The 18,433-nt window shown below is 39.7% G+C and overlaps 1 protein-coding gene across 1 annotated transcript in view; it reads right to left on the bottom strand.

Moving 5' to 3' along the window:
- Positions 1-18,433, bottom strand: part of LOC128652530 (cohesin subunit SA-2) — an 851,571-nt gene that overhangs the window by 83,958 nt on the left and 749,180 nt on the right. The window contains exon 23 of the mRNA XM_053705464.1: positions 2,460-2,547. Coding sequence (XP_053561439.1) covers positions 2,460-2,547 — 88 coding nt within the window. The remainder of the gene's footprint in view (positions 1-2,459; positions 2,548-18,433) is intronic.

Genomic DNA, 18,433 nt, shown 5'->3' with positions numbered 1-18,433 from the left:
TTTTTGTGGCGCAAAACTCATAACTATTACTTTCAGATAGCGGAATGGATCGTGTCGGTATAGGCTGTAACGCAAGCATTTTAGCCTCACCGCACAACTTGTAATACCGGGACTATGAAAATCCCATTTTTTTGAGTGCGGGATTGACGTTGCATTACAGGCTAAAATGCTTGTGGTATAGCTATACCGACAAGACTTGTAATGGCTGCGTTACTGTTTTTACGCTGAAATGGCCATTTTTTCAGCGTTAAAACCGTAACGCACAAATCGGAATCTAGCCGATAGAAAGTCTTGCACTCTCTTGTTCTCTTGCAAGCACACAGCTAGATTAAAAGCAAAATGGAAGAGCTAATTACAGCATTTGACCAAATGATGATAGCCCAGCACCACTTAAAGGTCTCTTAACAAGGGTGACATAAGCCTTTTGTAATTTCCCTAGACACATACAAAAAACAGAAATGGACTGCACTCTCAACCCAGACGTGCTACATATCTCATGACCCTGCAAAACTCACAGCCCTTGGCACTCACAAACATTTTCTACTAGTGATATTAACACAACACAGAAAATCTGGCACTCTCTTGCAAGCACACAGCTAAATAAAAACCATATGGAAGAGTTAGTTAATGGAAGAGTTAATCTAGCTGTGTACTCTGTAGTGTGCCTGAGTTTTTACCCAGAACAAAATTCCAGAGGGGGAGGGGCAGTTGCACCCCCCCTCCGAATGCCCATGACTGACGTACTGGTTTATAAGTACAAAAAAAATGGCGCTATACAGCTGACACTGTTAATGTAAAGACGTCTATACAGAAATACGGCTCAGAACTCCTGATAAGTATCGTCATTCTTGCAATTTTGAAATAATAAAAATGTGAGTATAAAAAGGAGTTTTTTAATCAACAATAATAGCAATATTATCAGCATAAAATATCATATAGGGACGTTTTCCTTAAATGAGCTAGCTATAGCACAAAATAAAAATGTCCAAATAAATGTCTTAAACACAATGGGGCCCATTTATCAAGTGGGCCTGTGTTTCTGGCGAGTCTTCAGACTCGCCAGAAACAGTAGTTATGAAGCAGCGGTCTAAAGACCGCAGCTCCATAACCCTGTCTGCCTGCTCTGAGCATCAGAGACATCACCGCAATTCAACCCGATCGAGTATGATCGGGTTTAATTGACACCTCCCTGCTGGCAGCCGATAGGCCGAGAGACCGCAGGGGGCGGCATTGCACCAGCAGCTCTTGTGAGCATATTGCTCTCTGCATTCAGCGAGGTCTCCGCACTGGGATCAGGTCCGCAAGACCTTTGTTAATTAGGGGCCAATATGTAAAAAAACAGCAGCAAAATCCAAGTTAAAATCACCTTATTTCTTCTCCTGCGGCAAAAATGCCTTTCAATATCTCTATGGGAACTTTATCCCCCAAAAGCCTAAAAAAAGGATCGCTGCTTCAGCAGATTGTGTAATATCCTAGAATGTCACACTTTTATGTTATCCACAAGAGAGTGCAGTATCGGCTGATTGCAAACTTTGAAGAAAAAAACGCTTTACCTTTACTTCATCACGATATGCTTTAGACCTCGCAAACTGGAAAACAAGGAGTTCCCCTCTGCTTGACTCTCACTCATAGTAGAGGTTACCTGCTTCTCTGTTCCGGTGCAATGGTGTGCGTGATTGGATTACTGGCGGTCACATGACCTATTCATTTCTTCTGATTGGTGCAAATCTGCTCTTCTTGTTTTTATCTGTTTTGAATTGGAATATGTCACAAACTTGACAATAAGAAGCTTTTGGAATCACACTGGCACCCCACAGTCCTTCGCCGCGTTTTGCCCGTTTATAGGGCTTTATCAAAAAATTTTGCCGCAGGAGAAATAAGGTGGTTTTAACTTGGACTTTGCTGCTGTTTTTTACATATTGTCTCTAAGACATTTATTTGGACATTTTTATTTTGTGCTATAGCTATCTCATTTAAGAGAGATATCCATATATGATATTTAATGCTGATATTCTATGCTGATAATATTGTTATTATTGTTGATTAAAAAAAACTTTTTTATACTCACATTTTTATTATTTCAAAATTGCAAGAATTACGATACTTATGAGGAGTTCTGAGCCGTATTTCTGTATAGACATCTTTACATTAACAGTGTCAGCTGTATAGCGCCCTTTTCTTTTGTACTTATACCCAATTTCTTATTTTCTATAAGCTAGTGAGGAGCTTATTTGAAAAGAGGCAAGACACCTCCTGCGCCTACCTTTCACACACTTTGTAAACTTTGACGTACTGGTTTATGCCAACAACTAATTATAATCTCAGTTAAAATCTGAAAATATACATGTTATTACAGCATTATAGTTATATTATAGTAGCGTGTTAAGGTACATTACAAAATATATCACAGGTGCAAAATCTATGAGCATGATTGTTTTTTATTCTGCTGAATACCTTACCTGAGTAACAACTTCATCAACATCAACCTCAATATTCCCTTCATCAGAGTATATATTTTGTGATATCTGTTCAAATGAAGTTGATTGGCTGAAAAAAAATGTAGAGAATATCAATTATTTCACAAGTTATTCTCTCATGTTGCCAGATATAACGTTAAAGGGACAGTAAACACCAGAATTTTTGTTGTTTAAAAGGTAGATAATCCCTTTATTACCCATTCCCCAATTTTGCATAACCAACACAGTTATAATAATACACATTTTACCTCTGTGATTACCTTGTATCTCTGTCTCTGCAAACTTCCCCCTTATTTCAGTTCTTTTGACAGACTTGCATTTTTAGCCTATCAGTGCTTGCTCTTAGGAGCTTCACGTGCTAGAGCTCAATGTTATCTATATGAAACACATGAACTAACACCCTCTAGTGGTGAAAACTGTCAAAATGCTTTCTGATTAGAGGCAGCCTTCAAGGTCTAAGAAATTAGCACATGAACCTCCTATCTTTAGCTTTCAACTAAGAATACCAAGAGAACAAAACAAAATTGGTAATAAAAGTAAATTGGAAAGTTGTTTAAAATTACATGCCCTATTTAAATCATGAAAGATTTTTTTGTGACTTTACTGTCCCTTTAAATGTTAATCTACCCATTTGTGAAGCTATTTTTTATTTTTGATCATTTTGATTAGTTTGGCTATAAATGTAAAGGCCCAGAGGTAGAACTTTACTTCGTACACAAAACTCTATAGTTCATAGATACAACATGTTCACATAATTTTCCAAGGACGCTTTATTGTCCACAAGCTTCTAATCATCCACATTTTACATCCAATAAATATGTTAATTTGCTTGAAAATAGGAAGTTATGTGGTCATGTAGGTTGAACTACATATGTTAATCTATGTAGCTCAAAACCACTACCCCACAATAAAACAGAAGAAGGACTACAAGGAGAAAAGAAAAAAATATTCATACTAACAAAATTTTTTTTTTATGTTTACCTCATAAATTAACGTCTTTCATGGTGGTGAGAGCCCATGAGCCATTACTCTTGGCATTCAACTCCTGGACACTAGGAGGAGGCAAAGATTACCAAAACTGTAAGAGTACTTAAACCCTCCCACCTTTCTGACATGCCAGTCTTATGTATAGCCAAGCAAGGAAAAGTAGGAAAGGACCAAGTAGGGAAACATGAGGTGCAAACTAAAACTGCAGCAAGAATTTGTTGGACACAATTTAAGTTAAAATGGACGGGTCTTGTGGACTCTCACCAACATGAAAGAAATGCATTTATCAGGTATGAAAGTTTTCTTTCATAAGCTGGTGCAGTCCATGAGCCATTATTCCTGGGAACTTGGGAGTTAATATCCAAGCCGTGGAATCCACAAGTAATTTGGGTGGGACAACATTTCTTTTTTGTTAGACAAGCATCTAAATTGTCCTACCCGAAAACTGCTTCAGAAGAAGCAAAAACATCAAAGTGGTCGAATTTAATAATGTCACTCTGCAAAAAAGCACACAAAAGAAGGCGCCTTCTAGTGCAATCCCGTTATTTTCTTAATAGATTATGCAAATACAAGCTCTGTGATAGATAGTACTCACAATATGCTGCAGCACCAATGTGCTGATTTTAGATATTTAGATACATTTTATCTACAAGTGAAGGGCACAGCCATGGGGACCAGGTTCGCTCCCAGCTTTGCAGATCTAGTCATGGGCAAATTCGAATAAATTTATATTTACAATCAAAGCTGTTTCACACTCCATTGCGCTGCCATTACAAGGTTTCAAACAGCCGGCTTGTGCGTGTGATATGGTTGCGTTGAGCTCCATACCGCACAAAATACAAGTGCTGCTTTGACGTGCTTGTGCATGCGTTCCTTATAGACATCAATGGGGAGAGCGGGTTAGAAAAAAAACTAACACCTGTGATTGTGGAATGAAAAGCTCAGAAAAGCTGCCCTATTGATGTATATGGGAAAAAAACACTAAAATTACAAAAAAAAATTCTATCCTCTAGGAATAAACATGGAGTCAGATGTCAATTTATTTATTTAATCACCTTCAGCACAAACATTTTGTTAAATTGTTGTTTGTGATGTCTTGTTCTTATCCCTCATTATATTTTCAACATAGCATTATAGATATTTTCAACATTTAGTATATATTATCCATATGTAGTAAAATGTAATTGTATAGCCACACCTTTCTAATGTATTGTAAATCAACTTCACTATACAGACAGGAAAGTGTTAATTAACACATGTGTGTCTAATTTAATTGTTGAAGTGTATCCCTTTAATAAGGGCATCCGGGTAAGTGCAGATCATAGCAGTGAACAAGTGTGGAGATCCCACACGAAACATGTCTGCTGTTTCCTGCACTACCGGATACTGTTTCCTGCTGATGTGAGCTGTTTGCTCCCTTATGGTTTTATCCTGTATTCAACACCAATAAAGAAAATGTTTTTTACCTTATACTAAGGATTTCTTAATTCCTGTGAGTAGGAGTTGCTGTGGAATTTGCATACACTGGAACTTTTGTTTGCGTTCTAACGGGGACGCTTTTCCAGCTGCACCCTCCAACAGGAACAGGCTCCCTTTGACGTGTGCACGCTGAAGAAAACGCTGCCGGATATACACGTGGTGCAGGTGAGCGCCGTGGATCTTTTGCTTGCTCCATTTAAAGGCTATTGGTAGTTTAGTTTAGGCTAGGGTTTTATTTTATTTTGGGGGGGCTTTTTTATTTTGATAGGGCTATTAGATTAGGTGTAATTAGTTTAAATATCTTGTAATTTGTTTTTTATTTTGTGTAATTTAGGTATTTAATTTAGTTAATTGTATTTAATTTAGGTAATTTATTTAATTGTACTGTAAGGTTAGGTGTTAGTGTAACTCAGGTTAGGTTTTATTTTACAGGTAAATTTGTATTTATTTTAGCTAGGTAGTTAATAAATAGTTAATAACTATTTAGTAACTATTCTACATAGTTAAAATAAATACAAACTTGCCTGTAAAATAAAAATAAACCCTAAGCTAGATACAATGTAACTATTAGTTATATTGTAGCTATTTTAGGGTTTATTTTACAGGTAAGTATTTAGTTTTAAATAGGAATTATTTAGTTAATGATAGGAATTTTAGTTAGATTTATTTTAATTATATTTAAGTTAGGGGGTGTTAGGGTTAGGGTTAGACTTAGGTTTAGGGGTTAATAACTTTAGTATAGTGGCGGCGACTTTGGGGGCAGCAGATTAGGGGTTAATATATGAAGGTAGGTGGCGGCGATGTTAGGGGCGGCAGATTAGGGTTAATAATATTTAAATAGTGTTTGCGAGGCGGGAGTGTGGCGGTTTAGGGGTTAATATGTTTATTATAGTGGCGGCAGATTAGTGGTTAATAAGTGTAGGTAGGTTGCGGCGACATTAGGGGCGTGAGTTTAGGGGTTAAAAAATATAATGTAGGTGTCGGCGATGTTGGGGGCAGCAGATTAGGGGTTACTAAGTACAGGGAGTGCAGAATTATTAGGCAAGTTGTATTTTTGAGGATTAATTTTATTATTGAACAACAACCATGTTCTCAATAAACCCAAAAAACTCATTAATATCAAAGCTGAATATTTTTGGAAGTAGTTTTTAGTTTGTTTTTAGTTTTAGCTATTTTAGGGGGATATCTGTGTGTGCAGGTGACTATTACTGTGCATAATTATTAGGCAACTTAACAAAAAACAAATATATACCCATTTCAATTATTTATTTTTACCAGTGAAACCAATATAACATCTCAACATTCACAAATATACATTTCTGACATTCAAAAACAAAACAAAAACAAATCAGTGACCAATATAGCCACCTTTGTTTGCAAGGGCACTCAAAAGCCTGCCATCCATGGATTCTGTCAGTGTTTTGATCTGTTCACCATCAACATTGCGTGCAGCAGCAACCACAGCCTCCCAGACACTGTTCAGAGAGGTGTACTGTTTTCCCTCCTTGTAAATCTCACATTTGATGATGGACCACAGGTTCTCAATGGGGTTCAGATCAGGTGAACAAGGAGGCCATGTCATTAGATTTTCTTCTTTTATACCCTTTCTTGCCAGCCACGCTGTGGAGTACTTGGACGCGTGTGATGGAGCATTGTCCTGCATGAAAATCCAGTTTTTCTTGAAGGATGCAGACTTCTTCCTGTACCACTGCTTGAAGAAGGTGTCTTCCAGAAACTGGCAGTAGGACTGGGAGTTGAGCTTGACTCCATCCTCAACCCGAAAAGGCCCCACAAGCTCATCTTTGATGATACCAGCCCAAACCAGTACTCCACCTCCACCTTGCTGGCGTCTGAGTCGGACTGGAGCTCTCTGCCCTTTACCAATCCAGCCACGGGCCCATCCATCTGGCCCATCAAGACTCACTCTCATTTCATCAGTCCATAAAACCTTAGAAAAATCAGTCTTGAGATATTTCTTGGACCAGTCTTGACGTTTCAGCTTGTGTGTCTTGTTCAGTGGTGGTCGTCTTTCAGCCTTTCTTACCTTGGCCATGTCTCTGAGTATTGCACACCTTGTGCTTTTGGGCACTCCAGTGATGTTGCAGCTCTGAAATATGGCCAAACTGGTGGCAAGTGGCATCTTGGCAGCTGCACGCTTGACTTTTCTTAGTTCATGGGCAGTTATTTTGCGCCTTGGTTTTTCCACACGCTTCTTGCGACCCTGTTGACTATTTTGAATGAAACGCTTGATTGTTCGATGATCACGCTTCAGAAGCTTTGCAATTTTAAGAGTGCTGCATCCCTCTGCAAGATATCTCACTATTTTTGACTTTTCTGAGCCTGTCAAGTCCTTCTTTTGACCCATTTTGCCAAAGGAAAGGAAGTTGCCTAATAATTATGCACACCTAATATAGGGTGTTGATGTCATTAGACCACACCCCTTCTCATTACAGAGATGCACATCACCTAATATGCTTAATTGGTAGTAGGCTTTCGAGCCTATACAGCTTGGAGTAAGACAACATGCATAAAGAGGATGATGTGGTCAAAATACTAATTTGCCTAATAATTCTGCACTCCCTGTATAATGAAGGTGTCGGCGATGTCGGGGGCGGCAGATAAGGGGTTAATAAGTGTAAGATTAGGGGTGTTTAGACTCGGGGTTCATGTTAGGGTGTTAGGTATAAACATAAATTTTGTTTCCCCATAGGAATCAATGGGGCTGCATTACGGAGCTTTACACTGCTTTTTTGCAGGTGTTAGGCTTTTTTTCAGCCGGCTCTCCCCATTGATGTCTATGGGGAAATCGTGCACGAGAACGTACAACCAGCTCACCGCTGAGTTAAGCAGCGCTGGTATTGGAGTGCGGTATGGAGCACAATTTTGCTCTACGCTCACTTCTTGCCTTTTAACGCTGGGTTTAGGAAAACCTGTAATACCAGTGCTGTAGGTAAGTGAGCGGTGACAATAACGTGTAAGTTAGCACCGCACCCCTCATAACGCAAAACTCGGAATCCAGCCGATTAAAAATTATTCCTATTCTAATACCCTTTTGAAATAAAAAATAAAATCCACCCCAAAATAAAAAACCCTAATCTATAATAAACTACCAAGAGCCTGTAAAAGGGCCTTTTGTAGGGCATTGCCCTAAAGAAATCAGCTCTTTTTCTACAAAAGAAAAACAAACACCGCTAACAGTATACAAACCCCCACCCCCCAAACCCACAAAAAGTAAAACCTAATCTTACCCATTGCCCTGAAAAGGGCATTCAGCTCTTTTGATGCCCATTAAAAATAAAAAATTGTCATTCTAAAAAGAAAAACCCACCTCAAAATGAATTAGCTCTTTAAAGAAATGTCCAACCCCTAGAGGCCCATTTATCAAGCTCCGTATGGAGCTTGAGGGCCCGTGTTTCTAAAGACCGCTGCTCCATAACCCTGTCCGCCTGCTCTGAGCAGGTGGACAGGAGTTGCCACAATTCAACACCTCCCTGCTGGTGGCGGGTTGATTGGCCCTCCCTGCTGAGTCTGCAGTGGGCGGCGTTGCACCAGCAGCTCTTGTGAGCTGCTGGTGCGATGCTGAATACGGAGAGCGTATTGTTCTCCGCATTCAGCAAGGTTTTGCGGACCTGATCCGCACTGTCAGATCAGGTCTGCAAGACCATTGATAATTCGGCCTCTTAGTCTAAAAAAAAACACCCAAAAAAACCTAACCCCTCTTTACGTACTCACAGTTGCTGAAGTCCCGCTTGAAGGATCTTCATCCCGGCGGTTCTATCTTCATCCAGATGGCTCCATCTTCATCCCGGAAGCGCGGGTCCATCCTGAAGACATCTGTCGCGGAGCATCTTATTCATACGGTCGCCGCAGTATAATGAATCTTTAACAGCCAATAGGATGAGAGCTTCTGAAATTCTATTGGCTGTTCAAATTAGCCAATAGAATTTCAACCACCTGCTTACTCCCAGTGCTGGATAAAAGATATACGCTCTCAAAGCCGTTTCATCAGGCGTTTAACAAACATATTGAAGCACAAGCTTTTAAATATCCTCAAACCAAAAGTGGCTACACATCTAATCTGATAATCTAATCACATACAGATGTGATTAGATTTGAAATATTACAATTTTGTATTTAAGTGTAGGATATAGGAATTCTGTGCACCCCCTATTTGTGCATAAGGATTATATCCTTGATGTTTTTATTTTCTTACAAATTTTATAATGGTATGTACAGATAACCATGTTGCTGCCTTGCAAATTTGTTCAATAGAAGTAATTTTTGAAAATACAGAAAATGGAAACTGATTTAATCGAATGAACCATAATGCATTTTGAGGGTGTCAGGGTGCCAGGAATCAGACTGAGACAAGAAGTGCAAAAATACTCACACCTTTATTAATAGTCAAATAACAAGCCAGGAGTCAAAACCAGAGCTGGAAGTCAGACGAGCCGAGTCAGGAGCCAAAGCGAGTAGTCAGACGAGCTGGAATCAGGAACAAGGAGAACAGCAAAGTCAGGAACAAGCCAAGGATCAGGAACCAGAAGAGACGTCAGCCTAGCCAGGTAATACACAGGAACTCACAAACAGGTCTGAGACAATGCAAGGGCAAAGCATACTGAACAGAGGCCCTTTAAATAATAAGTGATGACATCACAATTCTGAGACTGCAACCTGTCTCACACGGATGATGTACAACAGTCTGACCATAAGAGGGCATGCAGGAAATGAGCAGCATCACACACTCTGAACCAGATTCAACAAGAAAGGTAAGTAAAATGGCTACCAGCAGAACATGGCAAAAAAAGCAGGGAAAAAACCCTGACAGAGGGAGACATTCCTACCTCCAAGTAAGCCTTGAGAATCCAAAGATTTAGCTAAAATAACGGGATTGGCATTTGAGCCATTACATGGACCTGAGAAAATAATAAACAAATGAGAGGATTGTCTTTCAATCCTAGTAGTTTGTAAGACAAAACCTAATGTTCTCACTACCTCTAAAATTATGGAGGAACATTTTTTTTAGAATTTTGTACTTTAGGACAAAGAAAAGAACTACAATTTGTTGACTGATGTATCAGAATAGACCACCCTTAGAAAAAAAAGTGAATTTTTGTCCTTACACCCACTTTATCCTGATGAAAAGTAAGATAAGGAGACTGGCACGAAAGACACAATCCAGAAAACTCTTCTGGCAGAAGAAATTGGAAAAGAAATAAGATCTTCCAAGACAGAAGAATGATGTCCAAACTGTGCATAGGCTCAAAAGGAGATACCTGCAAAACTTTTAGAATCAAATTAAGGTTCCAAAGAGGAGAGATTGGATTAATCACTGGTCTTATCCTGACTAAAACTTGAACAAAGTTCTAAATCATAGGCAACTTAGCAATTTTCTTGAAAATAACTTGGAAAGACACAAAACTGGCTAGCAGATAAAACGTTACCTAAGCCTTCTTGTAAAAAATGCAGAATTCCAGAAATTCTAAAGGAATGCCAGCTAAAACTTTGTTTTCCATACCAGAAAAGAAAAACTTTCCAAATCTTGTGATAGATTTTTCTTTTAACATGCTTTCTGGCCTGAAACAAGGATACAACTACAGTATCAAAAACCTCTTTGTTTTAAAAGTAGTTGCTTAATCTACAAGACTTAAATTTGAGAGACTGGAGAACTAGAAGACAGAAGAGACCTTGAGAAAGGAGGTCATATATTAGTGTAAGAGACCATAGATGACACTGGACATCTGAACCGGATTTGTAAACCAAGTTCTGCGTAGCTAAGCTAAAACAATCAGAATTATTGATAAGAGCTCTTGATCTGAGTTATCACTCTTGGCAGTGTAACAGAAGGAGGAACATGAAAGCAATATTAAATGACCAAGGAGCTGCTAGAACATCTACAAACGCTGCCTGTGGGTCCCTGGACCTTGCAAAATAGGCAACAGAGGCGCTTACCAATTATGGGGGTCCGTGCTTATAAGCTGCGTTCTCTTCAGCATAGGCACTCAGCTGTCCAAATCTGGCTGTTACTCCTGGAGCCCAGTTATACACGCCTCTGTTATCGGCGCACACTGCAGACAGATAAATCCAAAAGTATTTCCGGGCTTCACAGGGATAAAGTAGCAGCAAGCAGCAATGGGATATCCAATTAAAGAAATACAGGTCATCTGCCGCAGTAAAAATAAAAAGTTGAAACTTTAATTGGGGCACAAAATAAAAACAAAAAGGAGCCTGAACTCCATAAGCATGAGGTCAGGGTAAGGGCGTAAAGGCCGCAGACATGTTTCGCGTGGTACTCAATGCTTGATCACTGCTGTCTGAACGCTGTGTACCTGGCCTCTATTTAAAGAGACATCAATCAATTAAAAACAAATTTAGTTAACCCTTTCCAGCTTAAATAGAATATTTATGGTACACAAATATATGTACAGGGAAATATTAAGACCCCTATCCTAAGTGTAAAACAATGTATAAGAGAAGTACTATGTGGTGTGCATAAGACCTAAGGTATTTAGGAAATGCTATACAAAAACTCATATATATATACACATCAAGGTTACAGACATAGAGTGTCCTTAAATAAACAAGTTAACATCACTTTCTTTGTTTATTCCTTGGGGGTGTCTAGTGTTTAATAGGAAGATCCACTGTGCTTCCTTGTAACTGCGTTTATACTCCCTGTTCCCACCCCGTTTGTGCTGGGGAACATGATCAATTGCTTGAATAGAAAGCAATGAGGCATCTCCCTGGTGCATTGATTTGAAATGTTTTGACACAGGTGTATATGTATCTGGGTTTTCTATGTTTGGTTCTACCTACATATTGGATCTGGCACCCCTACAGGTCAAAAGATAGATGACATGGTTGGAATTGCAGTTTAATTGAAATCTAATGTCATATTCACGTCTTGTGACAGTTGATTTAAAAATTTAACCCTCTGTCACATAGTTACAGGTTTTGCACCACTGTGCTTTGCATTTGAAAAAAACAGGTCTATTTGGCACCAGGTTCTAACATTTAAGATGGGTAAATCAGAGGGTGCTACCATGTTGCCAATTGTTTTACCCTTTCTAGCTACAAATTTACAACCTTCCATGGCTACTTTCTCAAGGCAAGAATCAACTGCTTATATGGGTAAACTCTGTTTTATAATATTGCAAATCTTGATGTATTTCAAGCTAAATGGAGTACGGAATAATACTTTGTTCTCTAGGTTTCCTTTGTGTCTTATATCTCTTTTCTTGTACTTTAACAAATTCTCTCTAGGTATCAAATCTACCTCTTTTTTGGTATTTTTTTAATAGAGTATCTGGGTAACTCCTATCCCACAATCTTTCCTCAAGTACCTTACATTGATTTTCATAAGTTTCTGTATCTGAGCAAATTTGTCTGGTTCTTATAAATTGCCCTTTTGGAATTTCTTTTGCCGTGACCAGGTTGGCACAATCTAAAATTTAAAATTGTGTTGCCTCCTGTGGGCTGTCCTGTACACTGTGGTATTTATCGTATTAGTTCTCGGATCCACCATCAATTCCAAATCCAAAAAACTTTATAGTAGTTTTATGTTGTTCAGCTGTAAATTTTAAGTTCATGTTATTACAATTGATGGCTTCCAAGAAGTTATCTACAGAAAAACTTCACACGAATAAAGAAATATGCATAAAAAAATTTAGTAAATCTTTCCAAACACGACCTTAAAGTCACAGAAAGGGAGGTACTTAGTCTGGGTCTTGACTTTGCACCCACTGCACATTTTGACTTGTTCGGCACCATCCATGATGTAAATAAATTTGTGAGAAAACTGACTTTAAAACAACATTTCTCTGGGTCTATGAATGGGGCTGAGCAAGTAATAAATATAGAACCACGGATGCATGGCTAAAATAAGGATGAGCTCTCTTTTAATGAACAATGCCTGGTTCTAGACCTTACTACAATGCTAGATGATAATTCAGATATAGAGACACGAAATACACTGCCAACCTTTAGATCTAGCAGTGCCACCCTGGTCAAGTCAAAAAAGCAATTCCAAAAGGGCAATTTATAAGAACCAGACAAATTTGCTCAGATACAGAAACTTATGAAAATCAATGTAAGGTACTTGAGGAAAAATTGTTGGATAGGGGTTACCCAGATACTCTATTAAAAAATACCAAAAAAGAGGTAGATTTGATACCTAGAGAGAATTTGTTAAAGTACAAGAAAAGAGATATAAGACACAAAGGAAACCTAGAGAACAAAGTAGTATTCAGTACTCCATTCAGCTTGGAATACAACAAGATTTGCAATATTATAAAACAGAGTTTACCCATATTAGCAGTCGATTCTTGCCTTGAGAAAGTGGCCATGGAAGGTTGTAAATTTGTAGCCAGAAAGGGTAAAACAATTGGCAACATGGTAGCACCCTCTGATTTACCCATCTTAAATGTTAGAACCTGGCTGCCAAATAGACCTGTTTTTTTCAAATGCAAAGGACATCGGTGCAAAACCTGTAACTATGTGACAGAGGGTTCAAATTTTAAATCAACTGTCACAAGACGTGAATATGACATTAGATTTCAATTAAACTGCAATTCCAACCATGTCATCTATCTTTTGACCTGTAGGGGGTGCCAAATCCAATATGTAGGTAGAACCCAACGTCTCCTCAAGGATAAGGCCCTAGAACATGTAAGGGACATAGAAAACCTAGATACATATACACATGTGTCAAAACATTTCAAATCAATGCACCAGGGAGATGCCTCATTGCTTTCTATTCAAGCAATTGATCATGTTCCCCAGCACAAACGGGGTGGGAACAGGGAGTATAAACTCAGTTACAAGGAAGCACAGTGTATCTTCCTATTAAACACTAGACACCCCCAAGGAATAAACAAAGAAAGTGATGTTAACTTGTTTATTTAAGGACACTCTATGTCTGTAACCTTGATGTGTGTATATATATATGAGTTTTTGTATAGCATTTCCTAAATACCTTAGGTCTTATATGCACACCACATAGTACTTCTCTTATACATTGTTTTACACTTAAGGTAGGGGTCTTAATATTTCCCTGTACATATATTTGTGTACCATAAATATTCTATTTAAGCTGGAAAGGGTTAACTAAATTTGTTTTCAATTGATTGATGTCTCTTTAAAAAGAGGCCAGGTACACAGCGTTCAGACAGCAGTGATCAAGCATGGAGTACCACGCAAAACATGTATGCGGTCTTTACGCTGTTACCCTGACCTCATGCTTATGGAGTTCAGGCTCCTTTTAGTTTTTATTTTGTGCCCCAATTAAAGTTTCAACTTTTTATTTTTACTGCGGCAGATGACCTGTATTACTTTAATTGGATATCCCATTGCTGCTTGCTGCTACTTTAACCCTATGAAGCCCAGAAGTACTTTTGGATTTATCCACCTTGCAAAATATCAGTGAAGTTTAATGAGTAAACGGGAAGCCATTAGGTCTCTCTCTGGTAGATCCCACAGATCTGCAATCTAATGAAAAACTTCCAGCTGTAGACACCGACCCCCAGGATGAAGGGTTAGACGACTAAGAAAATCTTCTTCCCAGAATACATACCTAGGATATATAGTGCAGAAATAGTACATATTTTGTTCTCTGTCCAAGATAAAATTTGAGAACCTTCTTCCATTGCTAAAGAACTGCGAGTTTCCCCTTGATGATTGATATAAGCCACTGCTGTGACATTGTCAGATTGAAAATGCATATAAATCTCTTCTTTTAGAAGAGGCCAGCTATGAAGACTCCTGAAGATAGCACAGAGTTCTAAAAAAGTTATGGATTACCTCACCTCCTGCAAAGGCCCAACTTCCTGTGCCCTCCTCGATCCTCATACTGACCCTAACTTGAGAGACTTGAGTCTGTCGAGATTATTGTCCAAGTTGGACAGATAAAAGATGCCTCCAGAGAAAAAGAATTGAAATCTATCTAACAGGATAGAGATTACTTTCTTGAGAAATCCAAAACGATCCTTTGAGAAAGCTGAGTATAGTCCTTGTGCCATTTTCCCAAACAACAAATGACTGTTGATAAGAAATTCTGCTAAAAGCAAAGATGTAGCTTCTACCAAGAAATTGATTAGGCATAAACCTTGAGCTCATATTACAGACTAGAAAGTTTCCAAAAACCCTTGTAACAATTCTGGGAGGAGTAGCCAGGCTAAAAGATAGAGACACAAACTGAGAATGTTTGTCTTGAAAAACAAATCTCAGGCACTGGAGGAAGAGTTTGAGGGAAGGATTATGAAGCATCCTTCAATTTTTTTTTTTTTTCTTCTTTTTATTGAGGTCCAAAACAGGCAAATAACAACCGTAAAATGCACACCAGGAGACATAAAAGAGCTGTCAATATCTGAGATTAGGATATCATTATGACAAGGTACACTGATTAATGCAGTAATCAGTGAAACAAAATAGTTGACATGGTAAATTAAGTACAGTCTGTCATCACAATACTCTCTCACAGTACTATTGTCATATCAGAATTTTTTTTACCTCAGTGCACAATGTATTGAATGTCATTTAGCAATATTCTATTATTTACCAGTCACAACACGCTGAATGTTATTAAAGAGCATTGTTTACCTCAGTGTCCATTTGGTAGGTGTCATTAAGCAGCACTGTCACAACAACAATTTTTTTCTCACAAAGCAAGCTTTATATAAATAGCAGCTTATTTTTGCTTGCAGTGCTTAAAGGGACAGTCTACTCCAGAATTTGTATTGTTTAAAAGGATAGATTATCCCTTTATTACCCATTTCGCAGTTTTGAATAACCAACACGGTTATATTAATATACTTTTTACCTCTGTGATTACCTTGTATCTAAGCCTCTACGGTTCTGGCGAGACGCCATGAGATCCAGTTCTGGTTTGCCCCAATGGAGAACAAATTGAGCAAACACCTCCGGATGGAGTTCCCATTCCCCCGAATGAAAAGTCTGACGACTTAGAAAATCCGCCTCCCAGTTCTCGCTGACAGGTGGAAAGAATGAGTCTCTGCCCAGCGAATTATCTTGGAGACTTCTGACATCGCTAGGGAACTCCTGGTTCCCCCTTGATGGTTGATGTAAGCCACAGTCGTTATGTTCTCCGACTGAAATCTGATTAACCTCAGTGTTGCTAACTGAGGCCAAGCTAGAAGAGCCTTGAATATTGCTCTTAACTCCAGAATATTTATTGGGAGGAGTTTCTCCTCCTGAGTCCACGATCCCTGAGCCTTCAGGGAGTTCCAGAATGCGCCCCAACCTAGAAGGCTGGCATCTGTTGTTACAATCGTCCAATCTGGCCTGCGAAAGGTCATACCCTTGGACAGATGGACCCGAGAAAGCCACCAGAGAAGAGAATCGCTGGTCTCTTGATGCAGATTTAGTAGAGGGGACAAATCTAAATAATCCCCATTCTACTGACTTAGCATGCATAATTGCAGCGGTCTGAGATGCAGGCGCGCAAATGGCACTATGTCCATTGCCGCTTCCATTAAGCCGGTTACTTCCATGCACTGAGCCACTGACGGGCGTGGAATGGAATGAAGGACACGGCAAGCATTTAGAAGTTTTGATAACCTGGACTCCGTCAGGTAAATTTTCATCTCTACAGAATCTATAAGAGTCCCTAGGAAGGAGAATCTTGTGAGTGGTGATAGAGAACTCTTTTCCACGTTCACTTTCCACCCATGCGACCTCAGAAATGCCAGAACTATCTCTGTATGAGACTTGGCAATTTGAAAGCTTGACGCCTGTATCAGGATGTCGTCTAGATACGGAGCCACCGCTATGCCTCGCGGTCTTAGGACCGCCAGAAGTGAGCCCAGAACCTTTGTAAAAATTCTCGGGGCAGTGGCCAACCCGAAGGGAAGAGCTACAAATTGGTAATGCCTGTCTAGAAAGGCAAACCTTAGGAACCGATAATGATCTTTGTGAATTGGTATGTGAAGGTAGGCATCCTTTAAGTCCACTGTGGTCATGTACTGACCCTCTTGGATCATGGGTAGGATGGTCCGAATAGTTTCCATTTTGAATGATGGAACTCTGAGGAATTTGTTTAAGATCTTTAGATCCAAGATTGGTCTGAAGGTTCCCTCTTTCTTGGGAACCACAAACAGATTTGAATAAAATCCCTGTCCTTGTTCCGTCCGCGGAACTGGATGGATCACTCCCATTACTAGGAGGTCTTGCACACAGCTTAGGAATGCCTCTTTCTTTATCTGGTTTGCTGATAACCTTGAAAGATGAAATCTCCCTTGTGGAGGAGAAGCTTTGAAGTCCAGAAGATATCCCTGAGATATGATCTCCAACGCCCAGGGATCCTGAACATCTCTTGCCCATGCCTGGGCGAAGAGAGAAAGTCTGCCCCCCACTAGATCCGTTTCCGGATAGGGGGCCGTTCCTTCATGCTGTCTTGGGGGCAGCAGCAGGCTTTCTGGCCTGCTTGCCCTTGTTCCAGGACTGGTTAGGTTTCCAGGCCTGTCTGGAATGAGCAACAGTTCCCTCTTGTTTTGAAGCGGAGGAAGTTGATGCTGCTCCTGCCTTGAAATTTCGAAAGGCACGAAAATTAGACTGTTTGGCCTTTGATTTGGCCCTGTCCTGAGGAAGGGTATGACCCTTGCCTCCAGTAATGTCAGCAATAATTTCCTTCAAGCCAGGCCCGAATAAGGTCTGCCCCTTGAAAGGAATGTTGAGTATTTAGACTTTGAAGTCACGTCAGCTGACCAGGATTTAAGCCATAGCGCCCTACGCGCCTGGATGGCGAATCCGGAATTCTTAGCCGTTAGTTTAGTCAAATGAACAATGGCATCAGAAACAAATGAGTTAGCTAGCTTAAGCGTTCTAAGCTTGTCAATAATTTCATTCAATGGAGCTGTCTGGATGGCCTCTTCCAGGGCCTCAAACCTGCACATGCAAGGGGCTGTAAAATAAAACCTTGTTGAATAAACATTTTCTTAAGGTAACCCTCCAATTTTGTATCCATTGGATCTGAAAAAGCACAACTGTCCTCAACCGGGATAGTGGTACGCTTTGCTAAAGTAGAAACTGCTCCCTCCACCTTAGGGACCGTCTGCCATAAGTCCCGTATAGTGGTGTCTATTGGAAACATTTTTCTAAATATAGGAGGTGGGGAAAAGGGCACACTGGGTCTATCCCACTCCTTGCTAATAATTTCTGTAAGCCTTTTAGGTATAGGAAAAACGTCAGTACACACCGGCACCACATAGTATCTATCCAGCCTACACAATTTCTCTGGAATTGCAACTGTGTTACAGTCATTCAGACCAGCTAATACCTCCCCAAGCAATACACGGAGGTTCTCAAGCTTAAATTTAAAATTAGAAATCTCTGAATCAGGTTTCCCCGAGTCAGAGATGTCACCCACAGACTGAAGCTCTCCGTCCTCATGTTCTGCATACTGTGACGCAGTATCAGACATGGCTCTAACAGCATTTGCGCGCTCTGTATCTCTCCTAACCCCAGAGCTATCGCGC

Source organism: Bombina bombina, chromosome 3 (genome assembly GCF_027579735.1).
Source record: "Bombina bombina isolate aBomBom1 chromosome 3, aBomBom1.pri, whole genome shotgun sequence".
NCBI lineage: Eukaryota > Metazoa > Chordata > Amphibia > Anura > Bombinatoridae > Bombina > Bombina bombina.
This window is presented reverse-complemented; position numbering and strand designations above follow the sequence as displayed.